This window comes from Vanacampus margaritifer, chromosome 9 (genome assembly GCF_051991255.1).
Source record: "Vanacampus margaritifer isolate UIUO_Vmar chromosome 9, RoL_Vmar_1.0, whole genome shotgun sequence".
NCBI lineage: Eukaryota > Metazoa > Chordata > Actinopteri > Syngnathiformes > Syngnathidae > Vanacampus > Vanacampus margaritifer.
Window position 1 is genome coordinate 27,361,407 of NC_135440.1, and position 19,425 is coordinate 27,380,831.

Sequence of the window (19,425 nt, forward strand, 5' to 3'; positions counted from 1 at the left end):
CTAGCTAGCTATTCATAATTGTGGCTGACGTTTACAGGAGCGAGCTCTCACCGTGTATTATGTGTACACGCTATATTTGGTACAGCATACAGTTTTATGTCAAGCCCTTCTTTATGGCATCCAATTGTACCGCAGGTGAAAAAAGTTAGCATGCTAACCTTGCAGTTTATGAAAGAAACCAGCTGCACTCAAGCTCATTTGTATTTAGTAACGTTACACTTTACTGGACGTGTTAGAAGCACAAAGTTGTTTTTAAGGATTGGGTGTCACAATCCCTACTCTCAGCACTTGCATAGATCGGAAAAGAAAGTTTCTTGTTGTGGTGGCTATCAGAAGGCTTCGCCGGGTGTTTCGGCCGTAAACCACAAAACACCCTCAGCCTGAGGCCAAGTGGCTGAACGTTTGACTCCGCCCACACACACTCATACACTAAATGAGCGAAAAGGCACTGCTAACATGATTTGAGGGGAACACTTACCTCACCCATCAAGTGAGTGCACCCTCTGCTGGGGGCCATGTGGTACTGCACCCATCCCACTGATTTCTACGTAGAGGACATCTTCTGAACCCAATGGCCTAAAGATTCAGAACCAACGTCGGGCCCCTGGACACACTGGACGTGCTTCTGTGGATCTACGAGCCTCGGGTCACCCACAACGATCATCAAAATGGATGTTTCTTTCAAGGACTTCCACCACAGCGCCCTGCCAAACGTTTAGCGTTGGTTTTCAGGGCACAGAGAAAAAAAAAATTCAATTTAACGGGCGACCTCTCACCCCAATTAGTGCGTTAAATTGAGGTGCCCTTGTACTGGAGCACACTTGGGGTTCTGCTATCCCTTTCTATTTTAATATGTTTCTATGAGAGTCCATCCAAATATTGTTTTACGCAAAACCGGTCCATGGCGCGAAAGAGCTTGTGAACCGTCTAGTCACAGCATTTCTTTTTGTTCTTGCGGGCCGGGCCGGACCGAGCCAGGCCGCTCCGGTGTTCCTGCAGAGCGAGCGGCACGGCGCACTTGACGCCGTCCCAGCCTTCGTGCAGGTGCACCTCCCCGCTGGCCAGGCCCTGGTAGATCCGGCGGGCCAGCAGCTCGAAGGCCTCCCTGACGTTGTGGCCCGACTTGGCCGAGGCCTCCACGTAGGGCGCGCCCAAGATGGCGGCCAGTTTCTCGGCCTCGTCGCGGCTCACCGCGCGCTTGCCGTCGCGGTCGCTCTTGTGGCCCGCCAGGACAAAGAGGACCCGGTGGGGCAGCACGTGCTCGCACACCTCGGCGTGCCAGTCCCGGATGTGCTCGAAGGACGCGCGGTTGCTCAGGTCGAAGACCAGCAGGCCTCCCACCGAGTTGCGGTAGTACGAGCGCGTCACCGACCTGGAAGAGTCCGGCGGGCGTCAGACATGTTGTCAAACAATCAGCTTTCGCTTTCCCCTAAGAAGATTAACATCAAGTTTGCTTGGCTGGAATTTATTACTGCCTGCATTGTGAAGTCAAAGCTGGAATTTTACCGGCTTCAGATGTACACACATATACAAATAAGGATTGGGAAATGGCCACCAAAAAAACTAACAAAAAATCAGCAGTTTTCCATTTGGTTGATTTTTGGTTCTTTTTTGGCAAACATTTTGAGGAGGAAAATCTTAGTTATTATGGAGATAGTTGTTGCCACTGGACAGGGGGGGGGGGGGGGGGGGATACAAATTAAATAGTGCTTAGTCAATAAATCCCGGGTATTTAAAAAGTAACTTAACTTCCTATTTTGAAACCGCTTAACATTTCTTAAAACTTTTGTACTTATTTTCTCCCAAACTTTTTTCTCCTTACTTTTCTTTAAAATGTTTATGTTTTCAAAAAGTGAATGTGAAGAAAGTGTTAAAAATCACGTTAAAGTGACCCTTGATTAATTTTGCCATTTTCAGCAGTAAACAGATAACTTTATTATGTTTCGTGTACAATGAATACCTTTAAAAACACATTTTGCCACTTCCTGTTGACTGAGGATGACATGACACGTGTTCTAGAAACAGTTAACGACCAATCATGGCTCACTTTGCTAATGTCACATGACCAAACCCAGACAACAGGTGCGCCGTGATTGGTCGTTATTTGTTTACTGAGCACCTGTGATGTCATTTTCAGTGGACAGCAGGTGGCAAAATGTGTTTTTAAAGCTATTAATTGTACAAGAAAAATTATGACATCAAATGAATTCAAAATATTCACTTTTTACGGCTGAAAATGGCTAATCGAGTACGGCGGTGACTGAACGTGATGACGTAACGTAACGTCTGGATCGTCACAATAGCAGAGGTCGCCTGACCTGCGGCGCACTTCAAAGTCATTCCCGTTCGGGCTCACCTGAAGCGCTCCTGGCCGGCGGTGTCCCAGAACTGCAACTTGACCCGGACGCCGGGCTCCACCTCCAGGAAGTGCACGTAGAAGTCCACCCCCACCGTCTCGTTGATGCCCTCCAGGAAGTCGTCCTCCGTGTAGCGCTTGAGCAGCGACGACTTGCCCACCGTCGAGTCGCCCAGCATGATGATGCGGAACTGGTACTGCCACAGGCTCGGGTCCATTCTCGCCAAAGCCAAAGCCAAAGCCAAAGCCAAAGCCTATTTGGGCTCCATATGTTCGCACCCGAGCGCGACTTGCATTTCTTCCAGCCGACACGGGCGCGCTTCCTTCAATTCTGGGTTGGGCCGTCCGAGTCGCTCACATTTGCTTGTTCACACACGAGGAGTGAAGGAGTGTCGTGACGTCATAGGTGGGCGCGGCGCACACGTGGGAGGTTTGTGTTCACTTGCAGGTCACTTCATTAGGCACACCTGCACAAACGCACTGCAAACGAGCTTCAAGATGTTTTGCAGGAAAAAATCACTACAGTATATATATATATATATATAAACATTTTCATGGAGAAATAAATGAGTGAAGTTACTACAAACTTGGAAGAAAGAAAGCAGAGTAGCTTTATTAGAACACGTTAAACCTTTGTTGGCGCTTTTTTTCTTGTACTATTTTACTCACCCACGTCACTTTTATTTAAGAGAAGCCTTTTGACAAAATCATTGCAAGATCCTATTAAATTTGAGTGCTAGTTTTCCCACCCACATGCTCAAATTCCACTCTCTTATAAATGCCATATTCCCAGTCAAAACATCCTAAGAAAGTAGAGAGTAAAGAATAATTATCTAAAGAATGATTATCTCAGACAAAAAATTTTTTTTTATTAACCCATTATTTTCCTTCACTGTTAAGTGAAATTTTCACACATTGAAGTTTGATAAATTTTATAAACTAATGTTATAATGGGTCTGTTGTGCACTCTGTTATGAAGATATACTTCATGTGAAAGTAAGTAAGCGGTGAGGACTTTATCTTGACAGGCTCATCCGCTTGTGGGGAAAAGTGCAGCCTGAAAAGAGGAAGTTGATCATTCGAAGTCCTCCTGGGAAAAGCAGTACAGAAATGAACAGCACACAAACTTTGCAGTGCAGCAAATCAATGTACCAAAGAAAAAAACAAAAAAAGGGGTTTATATTTAAGATGGCCCCTTTCTTTGTTTTTTTTTTTTGCGACCAGTTTTAAATAGCAAAATCTTTAGGCTTCAGCTATAAAGAAAGAAAGAAAAAGAAAAAAGGTCCGGTAGAACAGCTGAACTTTATTCAGGGTTTTGGCAGATTGACTCCCGTTTAACATGTGATTGTTTCTGGAGGCGGGGCCATCACATCTGGAAGAGGATGTGCACACTTGTACAACCACAACTCATCAGTTGCTTAGTTGTAATTCCTCACTTGAAAGTATCTATTTTTTATTTATTTTTTTAGATAGAGTTGGGCAGGTTAAAGTTCACACTTGGTATAGTAACTTTTCTTGAGTTATTTTTTATAGGGGTGTGTAGACTTTTTACAACCACTGTAATTGAGTGCCAAAGCATCAAGTTGGAATTGAAGCACTCATATCTCAAGGCACTTCTATACTTACGTGAAGGCGTCACCCAAAGCTGAGATCTCCTGAAAGCTGCCAAACCTTTAAGTGTTGAACGTAAACAAACTGGAGTGCAAAGTTCAGCAGAGGAAAAAAAAAAAAAAAAGCAGAAGCTGCCGTTCATTTCAAGGCGACAGCATTCGACCGATTAAACTCTGCTGACAAATCTAGCAAAGCCCCTTTTTTTTCTCTCCAATGTTTTGGACTTTTCAGGCTGTTGGTGTGATCGGTTTACTCTCAAATTGAACCACCTTCGGATACTTCATTTTCTTTTCATTCAGCTGTAAAAGTTGAATTTGTGACGTGAACACGTTCTTAACGTAAAGTATCTTTCCCTATTGAAAGGAATGGAAATGCCACCCAAGCCTAAAAATAAACGTTGTACTTTACTGAGGAAAAATAGTACTCGATTGTACTGGAGTGAAAATGCGAAGGTATCAGTTTGGGGTTAAGATGAGGCAAAAGGCAAACCAGGAAACATGAGGCTAAGGCTGTTTCTTTATTTCATCAAGGCAGAGGTGATAAAAATGAACCTGAAGTATTTCCCGTACTATTATTACACAATATTTGTATATACACTCAATGTCAGTGTAAATAAAAATCATTGATATGTACATAAAACTGCATGAGGGAAACAAAGTGGAGTAGTTTGCAGGACAGCCAACGATTCGATTCGCTCGTCGTCTTGGACCTTGGAGATCGTTTGTCAATGCAAAATAATTCATTGATGCAAAACCACTTTAAACGCGTGATAAACTAGCTTCCTCATCACTATTCTATCCCCGGCATAACGTTATGCTGATGCTCATAAACAAAAAACGTTATTTTAGATGTCTCGTGAAGCTTTATACATTCACCCAAGAGTATAAATAGTCAACCGTATATATTTTACCCAATGGGTTGAAAACGTTTGTCGACCTCACGACAAGGACGGGAACTTGAGCTCGGCGATGTCGACGTCGGGAGAGCTGCCTCCGCTGCGGTCGCTGTACGTGTCCCTGCAAAGCGGGACGAGCGGCGTTACCGCGGCGAGAGCGACACGCCCACCGAGATGCGCGTGTGTGTTTGTTTTGTGCTGGTTACCGTGGAGACAGGCGGCAGCCCTTGGCCAGGTAGCTCTGGAGTTTGCCGGCGGAAGCCAGCAGGAGGCCGAAGTAGGGCGGGGAAGGTTTGATGGGCCTGGAGGTGAACTCGGGGTGATACTGCACTCCCACAAAGTAGCAATGCTCTGAAAAGAAAGCAGAATGTCGTTACCCTTTAAGCGACGGATGCCCGAACACAAACAGAAACGCGTGCTTGCATACATTCTTTATCCTCCGCAAAGAACGACAAATCGTGCCCTACTTTGAAGCACAGAAAGGAGCCGAGACTACCGTACAGTTCTATCGGTCTGTTATGCTGCCTCCTGGTGGCCAAGGGACGCACATAATTATTGCTAATTTTAATAATTTTTTTACTTCTATTATTATTATTATACAGTGCTCCTCAACAATTTCTTCTTACAACCAACACCACCTCGACTATAAATGGCATCATTTGTCTAGAAAATTATTTTAGGTACACATCTGCAGAGGAGCCAATAACCCTTGCGCCACTGCCACCTACTGTAGTGGATGTGCAATTACACTTTATTTATTTATTTTTTTTAAATAAATCATTAGGTTAAAATGAACAGCAGTGTTTTGCTCTAGCAGTGGAGAAGTTGAAACCAAAACCAAAACTGAGATCTCAATTATTGTAACAAAAACATCTGTGTCAGACTAATAAAAATTAAAAAAAAAAGCGACAAAAATTCAAATTTATCCCTGTGGGCTACAATAAAGTACAACAACTTGGGGGTGAAAATAATCATTGCAAAAGCAAAGACTACAGGGATGCATTCATTTTGGACGGTGACAGCAATAAGAGCATAATGAATAGCAGCCCCCCCCCCCCCCCCCCCGCGCCGAACATTAATGTTGGAAGTGTTAGTGAATCTTTTAACAAGCCTCAGCGTGAGCCAAGGACAAAGACATTAAGTGTTGTGGTGCAAGCATTTAACACTGTGAAAAAGTGCTTCATGCGCCGGCGGCCTTGAGGGAAGTCTGCACTCTCACACGTTCATCTGATAACAAATGTCACCCCACTCGGGCGACCAATCACAACGGGGCTGGACAGCGCTTTGAAAATTGCAAGCACAGTACAGTAAGGACATACAAGTTTGTGTCCGACAACGGGGATGACCTTTTAATTAGGGGTGTCAGGCAATTATTTATTGTAATTAATCGCATGCCTTCAATAGTTAATTCACGATTAATCGGGTGGAAAATCCAGAAAGGAAAAATCCTGCCAGTTTGGCTTTAGCCTTGAGAGCTAGCTAGAAGCTCCCTAGCAGGTAAACGAGCACCATGGGAGCTAGCTAACTAGCACCTGGGGCTAAAGCCAAAGTGTGGCAGGATTTTCACTGCCTGGACCTGAATTTCGCACATTTGATCGCAATGGGCAATAACCCCCCCACCCCCCCCAGTTTTCATACTGTTAACATAAAAGTGTTAAAAAATGTTAAACTAATAGAAATACGGTTGCATATGTTAGTCATTGATACAGTAATTCATCAAATTTAATTAAAATTAAAAAGATGTACTGTACTGGAAAAACAGTGTGATATTGATTTGTGATGGTCATTTTTTTGCCACTAGATGGCATAATTGCATTTCCAAGACGGCAACAGCAGAGTACGTTTTTCTTTTTCATATTAAGAGCTATCTAACCTTTAACATGAAGTAACTTGTGAAATTGTAAAATACAACTTGACCCCAAGTCTCCACAAATATATCCATTATTATTCAATTTATTACTGCTTAATGCTGACGTGGACGTGTCGAATTTTGACACCCCTACTTTTAATGAAAATAAAATTTGGCGATGAAACAGAATAATGATGAAAGTGACTTTTGGCAGAGGTCAACAAATACGTGTTTCCATGGATTAAGAAGCGCGCCGCAGTTTTTGTGAGGAGCGCACCCTCCAACTGAATGATTTCCATCCGCTCGCCTTCCTCGTCCTGGCCGACAAACTGAAGGCCTTTCTCTTCAAAGTGGTGCTTGAGCTCAGGGTTGACCTGCAACGAGGGAACATCAAATCATCTTCCAAAAGCGGGTTTGCCGCACAATCCCGCCGCAGATTCCATCTGGGCCCAGAGATTAAATCGGGCTTGATTAAAGAGGGCCTCGGCTTCCCAACATCTTTTTTATCTTGGAGGGCCCGCCCGCGCCGCGCCTCACCTCAAATCGGTGTCTGTGCCGCTCATCCACGTGGTCCACGTCTCCGTAGAGTTTTCCTGCGAGGGCGTCGAGGCCAATTCATTAAAAAGTGAAGTGGCTCCACCTCCAATTGGAGCGTGAAGACGTCCTTGAGTTGTGCACATACTCAGTACGCTGTTTTGGGATTTGAAGATGGTTCGCCTCTGGCCGAGCCTCATCGTGCCTCCCATCTGGCCCGGGTTGTGCTCTGGCATGTCGATCACCTGGAGAGGAAAACAAAACAATTGCTATTTTAGTTTTTAAAATGGCCACTTACTGATAAACAATCACAATTAACTCATTCACTGCCATAAATTCATAAAAAAAAAAAAAAAAAAAAAAAAAAGATTATTAAAAATTAGGGGCGACAGGCGATTCAATTTTTTAATCGTAATTAATCGCATGACTTCACTAGTTAACTCACGATTAATCACACATTTTATATCTGTTCTAAATGTACAATTACAAATTCTAGGTTTTCATACTCTTGTTAACAAAAGCGGGATTTTTTTTTTTTTGAACTAATAGAAATAGTTTAAATGAATTTTTGACGTTTATAGCCGTCAATGGTAATTAATTAATAAAAAAAAGAAAAAGAAAACATTATAAAAAATTTGGGGCGTCAGGCAATTAAAATTTGTAATCATAATTAATCGCATGACTTCACTAGTCAACTCACAATTAATCACACATTTTATATCTGTTCTAAATGTACAACAAAAAATTCTAGGTTTTCATACTCTTGTTAACAAAAGTGGGAAACAATGTTAAAACTAATAGAAATAGTTCAAATGAATTTTTGACGTCTATAGCCGTTAATGGCAGGGAATGAGTTAAAGAGGCAAGCACTTTCATACAACGCTCGAGCATAACAATTTACTGTGGCCGGGCGCACAAGTAGAAGCGCCTTGGCATGGGCCCAAAATGGCTGCTTCAAAACAAAATGGCAGATTTGGTGCTCATTTTAATGCACATTTGTTATGACAAGCAATTTTCTTATGTGAATGCTACTGAGCAGTTTTTAGGGGGCTTGTGTTCAGACCCCTAAACAGCTTTTTCAATGGAATACTCGCACCCCCCCCCCCCCACATACTCGGGAAATTACAGTAGTATTGAAACAGTTCAGAACATTCTTCCATCCCATTCAAAACACAATTTCTCATTTAATTTTCCCCATATTCAATCTAATGCTCACTTCTACTAAGAGTCACAAATGATTAAAAATGTTGTTGGTGTGAAGATAAATGCACACAGGAGGAATTTAAAAGCACAGCGGGCCAACCTACCACAGGATATTTCGAGTCCGGGTTGAACTCCGTGGAGTTGGCGTCTGAGAAAAGAAAACCAAAAAAGGGATCACATTTCCTCTCAAACGTGTTACACCAAAGTAGAAGGAATTCAAATTTTGCAGCGTTGCAGCCTCTCACCTTCCCAGCCGAGAACATGACGGGCGAACTCGCACACGGCAAGCTGCATGCCCAGACACACACCTGCACGCAAACAAGGCGGACGGCATTTTTCATCAAGTAGCGCAAGTTGACTGCTGAGGCGTTGCGTTTCCTACCAAGAAAGGGTTTATTCTGCTTTCTTGCCCAGTTGATGGCCAACATCTTGCCTTCTGTCCCCCTCACACCAAAACCACCAGGCACCAACACGCCGCTGTGGTGGCACAAGACAACAGAAACAAGCACTTATAGTATTGGACACACTGCACTTCTCACACATTTTCTTTGTGCTATTTAAGTGGAGTTTTTAAGGGCAAGTGCCGCCATTCGAACCTCTCAGAATTTCACCTGTATGAACTTTTCCAACTGAAACCTTTTAGGACATTGGAGAAAGGGAGACCAAACAAAAGGGTAGAAAGAAATGTAGCAAAGTCATCAATCTAGACTCGTACTGCAATTTGAAGACTTTTTGTTTGTTTTGTTTTTAGACGGTACATTGTTGTTGTCATTTCAATTTCCCTTTGATTGATTGTACAGCATAGACACAGTCTCTGGAATGTATGCCTGCTTGTCAAGTATAAAATTATACAACCACATAAAATCTTCTCTTTTGCCCATTTCTGAAAATACTCTTGTGAGCGAGCGAGCATTCTGCACTTCTAATCCTGTGGTTAAAAGGGTAAGCAGAGCTGCATTTGGTTGGTCGCACACATTAGCATCATCCTCTGATATCCCAACGTATAGTAATCAATTGCTCAGTCAAGTTGTCGATGCAGTGCACTCAAATTCTTGACGCTTGGAGTGTTTTGAGCAAAGCATGTCACAGACGTGTCCGATAGACATTTGTGAACTGTATGAAATTTGGAAAAAAGTCAAAAAAAAAAAGCCAGTAAATCCTACGCCACATAAGCCTGCCTATCAGATGGCTGTCTACTGCCCCCAAGTGGCTCGGACGAAAACGTCCGTTTCAGTACTCACTTGGAGCTGCAGAGTTTTTGCCAGGCCTCGTGATATTTCACCGGCTCCTCCTGCAGCGTGGCCGGCTCCAGGTCGGCCGAGTCGATGTACTGCAACGGCGGCACACCTCGCGTATAAGCAGGCGTCCGCTCGCCAAACATCCCGACGGGCCGCGGCCGGACCTTTCCATACCTTGACCTCCAGCTTGTGACTGATGGCGAGCGCAGAGTGCTCCAGGGCCTTGATGACGGACGTGTACGAGTCCGACAGCTTTGTGTACTTCCCCACCAGGGCGATGGAAACGTGCTCCAGCAGGCGGTCGGACCTGAAATGTCGATAAACATCAGCACGCATTCAAATCAGCACGCGGGTAGAAAAGCTGCTTAATTTGAGCTCAATCGTTTTTCGACTCGACATACACTGACTTTGTCCTCCTATTTTCCCTGAAGACATTTTATTATATTCAGACAAAAGGCTCATCTCTTATCAAATATGCTGAACACAATCTACAGGGATGTGATTTGACCAAAGTGAAATTATCTGAAAATTTAGCTGGGGGTCTGGGGGCCGCTGGCTCATGGGTTTTCCGTGTTTTTAAGTACTTTCAATGCACTCACATGACAAAGAAATAGACAAAACAACAGCATCAATTTTCAATGTATATTGAACTATCCCATATAAAATGGCAGTTTTAGTCAACTCAAAATCAGTCACATTCAAAAACATTGGACTGCCTTTGCTTTTAAAAACTATCACTGAGAATATCATCATATCTAACTAATGTGATTACTAAGTTAACACATAAATAATGTTGAAGAGTTCAAATTTCATGAACAAATAATTGTATCATGACCAAATGAAAAGTAACTCATATTAGAGCATACCACAAATGTCTTTGTTATAGCAGAAGATGTTATCTGTCGGAGTAATGTGCATACACAATGAACTACTAAAAAAAATAAAATAAAAAAAATCGATTTTTTTTTATTTTGGGGGGGGGAGATAAAAAAAGCGGAATTCCGCGAATTAGCGGAAAAATCACATCCCTGAATCTAGCAAGACGAATATTAAAATACATACTCTACAGGGGAGACTATTTAAGATGCTGCCTGAGGAGGGTGCATTGCGTCAGTCATAATAAATGACCACACTTGAATGAGCATTTCATCTTTTTTTTTGTCTTCGGCAATCAGCTCCACCGAGTGCATTTGAAAGGGACGAACAGAAGAGCATGTTAAAGCAATCACGTAAGTGCAACAAGGTATCAGACTTCCTTCTGCAAGAAACCATTAGTGCTGCTTCAATTCATGTTTTAAAAGATACATTCCATTTCCTTCAGGACTTTTACATTTCAGCATAATGTAAAACTTATCAGCCCACAAAATCTTTTATTCGCTGTGCAATTGATCTTTGGTTTTCCCGTGCAACGACATTTAGTGTTCTTTTATTTCCTTTTACCCCAAGGCTGTCTTCCCCCGTGCATTTTCAATAGCAGTTGTCCTCATTGAGGTCAGGGGTGATCCGAAGTCGCTATCCTAGTAGCCGTTTGGGCAAGAGGCGGGCAACGGCCTGGACTGGTCCCGATACAGATTATTAGTAGTCAAGGAGACCCATAAGCGATATTTGAAGCCGATTATTCACTTTCACTGAATGGGAAAATGTCGGTGTCAAAATGTTCAAAAAAAAATACTAACTCCAATTCTTAATTTTGTTGAAATGTCTTTAAGAGTATGTTTATTAATCAACTGTTCAGATTTGCAAAATGGTTCGTTTTTTATTTATTTATTTGAAATCTTTGACAATAGACATCTGCTTTAAAATCCTACCAAAAAGTTCAGGGAGCTCCCAGGGATATCCGCATGTCCTAAAAAGTTTAATGCAAACTTGAGTACATTTCTCCCTAAATAAAGTTTTCCTAATTTTAAAATTTCCATAACTCATTCACTCGCAGCCATTTTCATTGAAGCAATCCCCTTCGCTCCCGGCTGTTTTACTGGATTTTGACAGATTTTGCAAAGTCCGCAGAATATTGTGTTCTATCGCTATAAAAACATGAAACCTACCAAAAGAAAGATGAGTTTTTTTTCTCTCATCAGGGAAAAAACGCATATTTGCATCTGTTTCCATTTCGCAGCAATTAGCATTAAGAATATAGCAAAGTTTCAACATTATTTACAAAACTGTTGAAAACACAAAAAAAAAGCGCTTGCTGCAACATGGCCCTGCTTGATCTATTTTGCTCTGCTGTCACCTGCTGGCCGTTTGTGTAATAACTACCATTGCTTTAAGCGACCTCTTCATGTCAGTGGCTGCCTTCTATATGCTCTAGCATAAAAAAAACATTAAAAACATTTATAAATACGTCTTTGGGAGACTTAAAACATTTAAAATAGAACTTATTTACATGTTATTGGGAGCAAATGAGTTCATATTAAATTTTCACTTATGGTAGTTTTAATAAAAAAAAATTAAAAAAGAAGTTGCAGAGTTTTTCCAGGGTCAGCTGTATCTCTCATAAAGTTAACTGAAAATTAAATAGTTCAGTAGGATCATGAAAATAGAATGGGTCAAATGAATTGTTTTATCAAATAACTTGAGGAAAATAAAATCTTTCTTTTTTTTTGCCTTAGTTTCATTTTACCACTTACTTGCTGTGTGTCAAAAATCGCAAACTGGGGCAAAAAAAGAAAGAAGCACATTTGTGTACATTTGTAGAACATCGCGCAAGTAATAATGTCAGTGGTAAAAACTATTTTGTAATAAGGTGCCCACCTGTCGGCCATCTCCTTCCACTTGGAGAGCATCTTCCTGGGCCTCATCTCAACAGGGAGGTTGAGCCTCTGGCAGAAGTAGCTGACCACTCCCTGGTCCTCCAGCAGCAGAGGCACCCGGTAGACCGACGACACGTCGTGCACGCAGATCACCTGCGAGAGAGACTTTCAAATCACGTGGATTTCTTGCATTCTCGATTCTACTCGGCACGAACGTCCTCTTGGCCACCTGCGTGGGCTCCACGTGACAAAACATGGATATCTTCTCCTTCACCGCCGTTTCCAAGGGCGTCGCGCAACGGCACATGATCTGAAGCACAAATTGGACTCGCGTATTCAACTTGAATTGGTCAAACCGTTGCTGGTCTTTGGCCTCACCAAGTCGGGAGACAAGCCGAGACCTCGCAGCTCCCGCACGCTGTTTTGTGTCGGTTTCGTTTTCTGCTCTCCTGTCGTGTTGGGCTGAAAAGACAAAGACAAGAAACACAAGTTCAGGGTTATACGTATTTTAATAAGTCAAATTAAATACTTCGGCACTACAAACAAGTCCCCCCCACACACACACACACCCAACGCTGTATTAAAATACTTGTTATACAAATATATTAAAAGTCGAGCCGATTATTTTTTTTAACTGACTTTTACTTTGTGATTTTTAACTGGATTTTTTCTTATTATTTAATAACCAAGAGTCCAAATTCTTCAAATTGAATGTTCTCTACTGTCTTTTACAAGCAAACTTTAATGCTAGCTGCTAAGTAACTTTTGTTTTTTAAAGTTATGTAATCACATTTTTATTTGAGTGTTAGTACTGCAGAATTTTATCTAATTATTGAATTGAATAAATCATTCAACAATACATTTCTATTTTTTTTATACATACAATCAAATAAACTATCAATTTGTATAATTCATTTCACTTATTTCATTATACATTTCTGCTTATTAAAACTCTTTGACTGCCAGACGTTTTCAGAAAAGGGATGCCGTGAGTGCCAGCTGATTTAAGCATTTTTGACTGATCTTTCAAGGTCCACAGAAAATTATGTGTTTGGACTATGGAAACACACATTCTACCAAATGAAAGATTGGACTCTCATCTTTCATCAGAAAAAAATGTTTGTTTCTACCTTATTCCGTTTTTCAGTTATCAACAATAGAAAATGGTTAGTTTCACCTCTGTTTTGGAAAAAAAAAACACGTCTTTTAACGTCTTTGGCACTCACAATAGGATTTTACTAAACGTTATTTAACGTTTTTGGCAGTCAGAGTTAATTATCTTTAATAATATATTTTTTAATCAATTTGTGTTTATTGAGGGGAAAAAATCCCCATTAAAAAAAGCACCCAAAAAATTGCTTTTAGCCTTTATTTCTAACCCTACATGAAAATAAATAATTATTAAGCGCTTGTTTGAAGCCTTTTCCAATAGTTTGAAGCAAAACCTATCAAAGAGGCAAAGCTATGCAGCCGTTAGCACGGATGGGGCCTCACCTGTGGCACGAGGCTAACGTGGATGTTGCAGAAGTTGTCCCTCTTCGCCTTGAATTGAAACTGCCTGAAGGCCTCGATGAAGGGCATGCTCTCGATGTCTCCCACCGTGCCCCCCAGCTGTGGACACCACACAACAACAACACAGCGTGGAACACAATGGTGACAAAAAACACAACAACTACTACACGACATTACGGCCCATTCCTCACATTTTTTTTTTTTTTACTGAGTAATAAACACATGACTGCAGGCATGTTAATTATTTTGCCGTGATGATTTAAGGCTGCAAAGAAACTCTGAAGAAAGGGTTGGGACAACTAACAACATATTGGCCGTAAACATTTATTTGACCGTATTTATTGCAAATAATGCTTGTTGGTTACCATTTTTTTTGCAAACCGACACCGGTTGAAGTATTCAGTCACCCTCGAGTGCTCAGAAATACTGCAAATACTTTTAACATAATTTCATTTGAAACTATGACGAAAAAATTGTGAGCAGAGCCCTTTGTGATGCGGATGATGATTCACCAAGGTGCCAAACTGCCCCCCAAAAAATAGCGCCAACTACTGGTAAGGAGAACTTCTTGTCATATTTTTTTTGCCTTCTGTATCTTGGCAAACGCTACGAGAACCGGATACCTTTAAATAAGGCTGGTATCAGTACTTAAGCTTGCTCTGCAAGCTGTATTCTCGCGGTATTTGTGAGTTAACAAACTCTCGAGAATACATCTTGTACCAAGCCCGTTGATTTCCACCGAGCCGAACCACTGGTGGCTCGGACCAATCACAGAGCGACATTGTGTTTGGGGGGCGTGATATGCAGCTCAGCTGTGACGGAAGCAGGAAGCTAGCGCCGACGCCGGGGCAAATACACAAACCTAACATGGATAAATGGACGCTGCAATTAATTCTGTTCTTGCAGAATTAGTCACACAGCGAGAGGAGCTTCGTGCATTTTTAGCTGGTAAAGGTAAAGATGTTCGTGCTTTTTTTCCCCTCCCTTCGCCGGGAACGAAGACGACATTTTCATCCGTGGCCGTGATTGGTCAAAACAAACGTTTACGAGATGCCGCATTGTCCAATCAGCTCGAAGTATTGTACAGAATGTCCCGCCTTTCCAGAGCAAGTCAACACGTGGCAGGCCCCGATTAATATTTTGAGCGAATGACAATATCAATCTGGCTATTGCCAGGATAATCAGTACTTGCCAATCCTTTGACAAAAAAATGTATAATAGAATAAAATATTTGTAAAACAAATTTAAAATATTTTAGTACATAATTGGTTATGTACTATATAGATTATAAATAGCACTACAAGAGTAGAATGAATGATTTTATTATAACGAAACATTTTTCATTAGGGATAGACCGATATGATTTTTTTTCTCAAAGCCGATGCGGTACCGATTAGTAGTCAACAAGGCTGATAACCAATACAGTAAAAGGAAAATACTGGAATCAAAATGGTGAGTAATACAATCTTCAACACTTAACTTTGTTTTAATGCCTTTACGCATACGTTTAGATTATGCTTTTCAGATTTTCATATGGCAATATTTCTCAAAATTATGACTATGCTGTAGGGGCCAATCTTTTATTTGCCATTTTGTACAAATGACCTGGCTCCTCTGTTGAGTTTTACTATTTCAACGCTTTGAGCATGCACGGGTTTGCCCACCCCTGCCCTGGGTAAACAATCAACGATGCGAGAAGTTAGTCTGACAGATGTCTTCAAGAAGAACCGACCACAATTGCGCTCCATTTTGAACTTAAGACATACAGAAATATTTACAGCGGGCTCCTATACCGACACACCCAACCGCGCAGCAGGTTGCTGACAGATGTACGTACGCTTGAACGCTTCTAGCAACACACCTCGCAAAACATTCGGTCCTGTTTCGCCACAACATGTCGTCGCTTCATATGATTACATGCACAGCGCCGTTCTGTAACCCAGTTTAGGCAACTCACTGGGGAGCACACTGACCTCTATGACACAAACTTGAGGCTCCACGCCATCACCGTCCACAGGGACCTTGGCCTGGTTCATTACCCACTCCTGGATCGCATCGGTGATGTGAGGAACCACTGGAGAATGCGGGAAAATACGCACAATTACAAGGTGCTTGTGTCTACCAGGGCTTCTGCAGGTATCAGCAAAGCTAATGTAACGCTTGTTCATGCTCTTTTCAATGTAACTTTAAACAAAATGAATACCCGCATCGTACTGCACACATATATACAGTACATAATATGCATATAATGTTTATACTGTATATTAGGGCTGTCAATCGCTTACACTTTTTAATCGTAACTAATCACATATTTCCATAGTTAATCGCAAATTTATCACACAATATACCCGTTCTGAATGGGCAATGAAAACGTTTAGTTTTTTATACTCATTAACATAAAAGTGGACAAATATGGCTACCAAATACAAATGTGGTTGTATCGTTTAGTTAATTGTTACCGTAATATTATAGTAAGTAATTCCTAGTTATTTTTAAGTTAAAAAGAAACAGCTAAGAATGTGAAATATTGAGTCAGATTTGTGTTGCTGTAATTTTTCTGCCACTAGCTGGCATTAATGTTTCATGTTGAACATTGGTGACAGGAACAGCATATTTTTCTTTTCAAATTCAGAGCAATTAGTAGAACATGAAGCAACTCGTAGACTACGGGTCATTCTGTTCATTGTAAATTACAACCAGTCACCACAAATACATAAATATTTTTTAACACAGTTATAATTGCTAAATTGTATTAAAGTGAATCTTTTGCACAACGTTGTATGTGAAAGAAAGCATGAATAACAATGTTTTACATCAACTGTATATAAATTTGAAATGTCTCTAGACCTATTCAAAGCTTTTTAAAACCATTTCAGGCTTTCATTTAAGCAAAATCCGTTGAACGACTTTTAAAGCTTTTTAATGAGAAAGGAAACCCTATCCACTTAAAAGGTCAAAGTTGAGCACTTTTTAAACATGACAACTACTGTAAACCATGAGGTTTTGTAAATAAAAAAGAGATAAAATAATTAAAAAATACATGAATAAACTGACAACTTGCATAATAAACTGGAATGGAAAAAAACTGTTATGAGGACATAAAAATAAATGCAATGGCTGATTTACACCCTAATGAGCAATACTGGCTCATCTAAACAACAGCCAAGTTAAAAAAAAATATTTAAAAAAACTACAGTATCACTCTCACCTTGCACAGTCTTGCCCAGGTAGTCTCCTCTCCTTTCCTTATTGATGACCGACTGGTAGATTTTGCCCGTGGTCAAGTTATTGTCTCTTGTCAGTCGGATGTCCAGGAAACGCTCATAATTCCCCAAATCCAGATCCACCTCGCCGCCGTCATCCAGCACAAAAACCTCACCTATACGCACATTTAGTAGGCATTAAAGTGTGTGGCGAGAATAGCAGCACCCATCTTGTCAAATATTAACCCCACGGCACAAAACTAGGGGAGCCAACACGCCCAGATGACTGACCATGCTCGTACGGCGAAAAAGTGCCGGCATCTATGTTGATGTATGGGTCGATTTTGATGGCTGTGACGTGGAGGCCGCATGACTTGAGCAGAGTTCCCACGCTGCTGGCGATGATGCCCTTGCCGATGCCGGAAATCACTCCGCCGGTGACCAGGATGTACTTCATAGTGGCATAGGAGGAGATCTGGACGGAGAACACAGATGGATTGGATGGGATTTGATCCGTTCACACCAGCCCCTAGCCACAAGCTGGTACACATACACTGGCACAGAATTTGTACTTGTAGTTCTGACGCAATTCATGGCAAAATAACACTAGCTTCAATAAAGAGGAGAGGAGTTGAGTTGCGCTCTCAAAGACAGTCAGTCTGCTTTCGCGGAGTACTACAGAAATCAGAGAATGGACAATTCCGAGCTTACGTCACAAGTCAAAATAATTGTCAACTTAACATTTAACAGCATTGGATTTCGGATTGTTGTAATTTGATTTGTGAGGATTGTTTTGATTTCAAAATGGTGATTAAATGCTTGACAATATGCCTGGATTTGTATGCTAGTCACAGGCAAAAATAAATACAATGCGCCGTTTGTTTTCACCATGTGTAAAGGAAGCATTGCATTGCAGAAATATCAGAAATGCCCGGATGTTCGGATATATTTACGGTTGAGAGGCAGAAATAAGTCATTTGAACAATTTAAAGGTAAATAGCAACTCTCAACCACTAATCATCAATTATCAAAGTAGTTGTGAACGAAATTGACGATCGATTACTTGATTAATTGTAACAACTCTAGCTAAAAGCATAAGGGCAAATGACAAGCATGGAAATGATCCCAGAACAAGCTTTTTAATGATCCCCGTCTGTCGGCTGACTTCAAAGGGTGCGTAGTTTTGCTAACATTCAGGGTTAACCACGTTGAGTGTATATGCACACCTCAACAGTTATTGGTAAAGTAGTGAGAGGAACTACATGTACGATCAGGTAATTAAAGCAACGTGCAGGTAGGCTATTTTTGTAATGGCGGGAGTTTGACTTAGCCTAGCGTTTGCTGCACACTGTCACTTTGGCAACACGGCCACGCCGGTGTAACCCACTGGCGGGTTTGTATTTATTTCTAAACGCCAAGACGCCGTTTAAGTACTGAGAGGTTTCACCAGTGATTCCACGTTAGTCACGTTAGCTTTCCAAGTGGGAAGCGCTCATCAAGATTTGAGACACTCGAGCGTCAAAATCTTAGCAAATAAAGATCGGCATACTTACCAAGCGACTTCGCATTCGCAGCAGCAAACGGTGAAGTCTTACAGATCCGTTGTGTTTATTTGCGTCGTTTTAGTCTTTTGTTTGTATCCGCGTGGTTGTTTTGCACGCAGACGTGAATGGATCAACACGTGCAGGACAGGCTGACTTTCCTGGCCATTCTTCTTCTACCACATTTTCTGATGACTTAAAGGACTTTCAGTACGCTGCTACCCCTACAGTTTAGTATTAGATTGCATGCTGAACAAAAATGTACGACACTTGCTCTTTTTTGCGTCTGGCGTCTAATATTTATATTAATAATTTAATTGTTTTTTGTTTCACGTTACATATTTCACAATGTCTGATGTTTTATTGTTTATTATGCGATAGGCCCTACCTAAACTATAAAATAAAATAAATGTGTTTTGCTTCCGCTGCTTCTGTCACGTGGTCTTTACCACGCTTCTTTACTTCCGGAGTCACGAGCTGAGGTTTTTTTGTTTTTGTGTTGTTGTTTTTTAATACATGCTTTATTGAACAGTGAACACTGTAATACAATACAGTACAGCCATAGGGAGACGAACAAAAAGGAATCAAACGTGCCCTACAAAAATACAACAGCAAAAAACACAAATATAAAAATCAATTTGCATTCCTATCTGTGGAGTGTCCAATAGTTTTAATATACGTTTTGCCTTCATTTTCAAACACAAAGAAATTAGGTATCTGATTAATGTGC

The 19,425-nt window shown here is 41.3% G+C and overlaps 2 protein-coding genes across 2 annotated transcripts; both read right to left on the reverse strand.

Moving 5' to 3' along the window:
- Positions 1-553: 553 nt before the first annotated feature.
- Positions 554-2,769, reverse strand: rab42b (RAB42, member RAS oncogene family). Its single transcript, XM_077576532.1, has 2 exons — positions 2,357-2,769; positions 554-1,372 (listed from the first exon to the last, which is right to left on the reverse strand). The coding sequence occupies exons 1-2, from the start codon at positions 2,572-2,574 to the stop codon at positions 928-930; spliced, it is 663 nt and encodes a 220-aa protein (XP_077432658.1). The 5' UTR covers positions 2,575-2,769; the 3' UTR covers positions 554-927.
- A 1,696-nt stretch (positions 2,770-4,465) lies between these two features.
- On the reverse strand, positions 4,466-18,878 carry ctps1b (CTP synthase 1b). Its single transcript, XM_077576586.1, has 18 exons — positions 18,708-18,878; positions 17,446-17,629; positions 17,160-17,330; positions 15,925-16,025; positions 13,934-14,050; positions 12,818-12,901; positions 12,669-12,749; positions 12,441-12,592; positions 9,861-9,993; positions 9,690-9,778; positions 8,831-8,925; positions 8,694-8,756; positions 8,553-8,596; positions 7,394-7,490; positions 7,249-7,304; positions 6,989-7,085; positions 5,069-5,213; positions 4,466-4,983 (listed from the first exon to the last, which is right to left on the reverse strand). The coding sequence occupies exons 1-18, from the start codon at positions 18,720-18,722 to the stop codon at positions 4,905-4,907; spliced, it is 1,803 nt and encodes a 600-aa protein (XP_077432712.1). The 5' UTR covers positions 18,723-18,878; the 3' UTR covers positions 4,466-4,904.
- Positions 18,879-19,425: the final 547 nt, after the last annotated feature.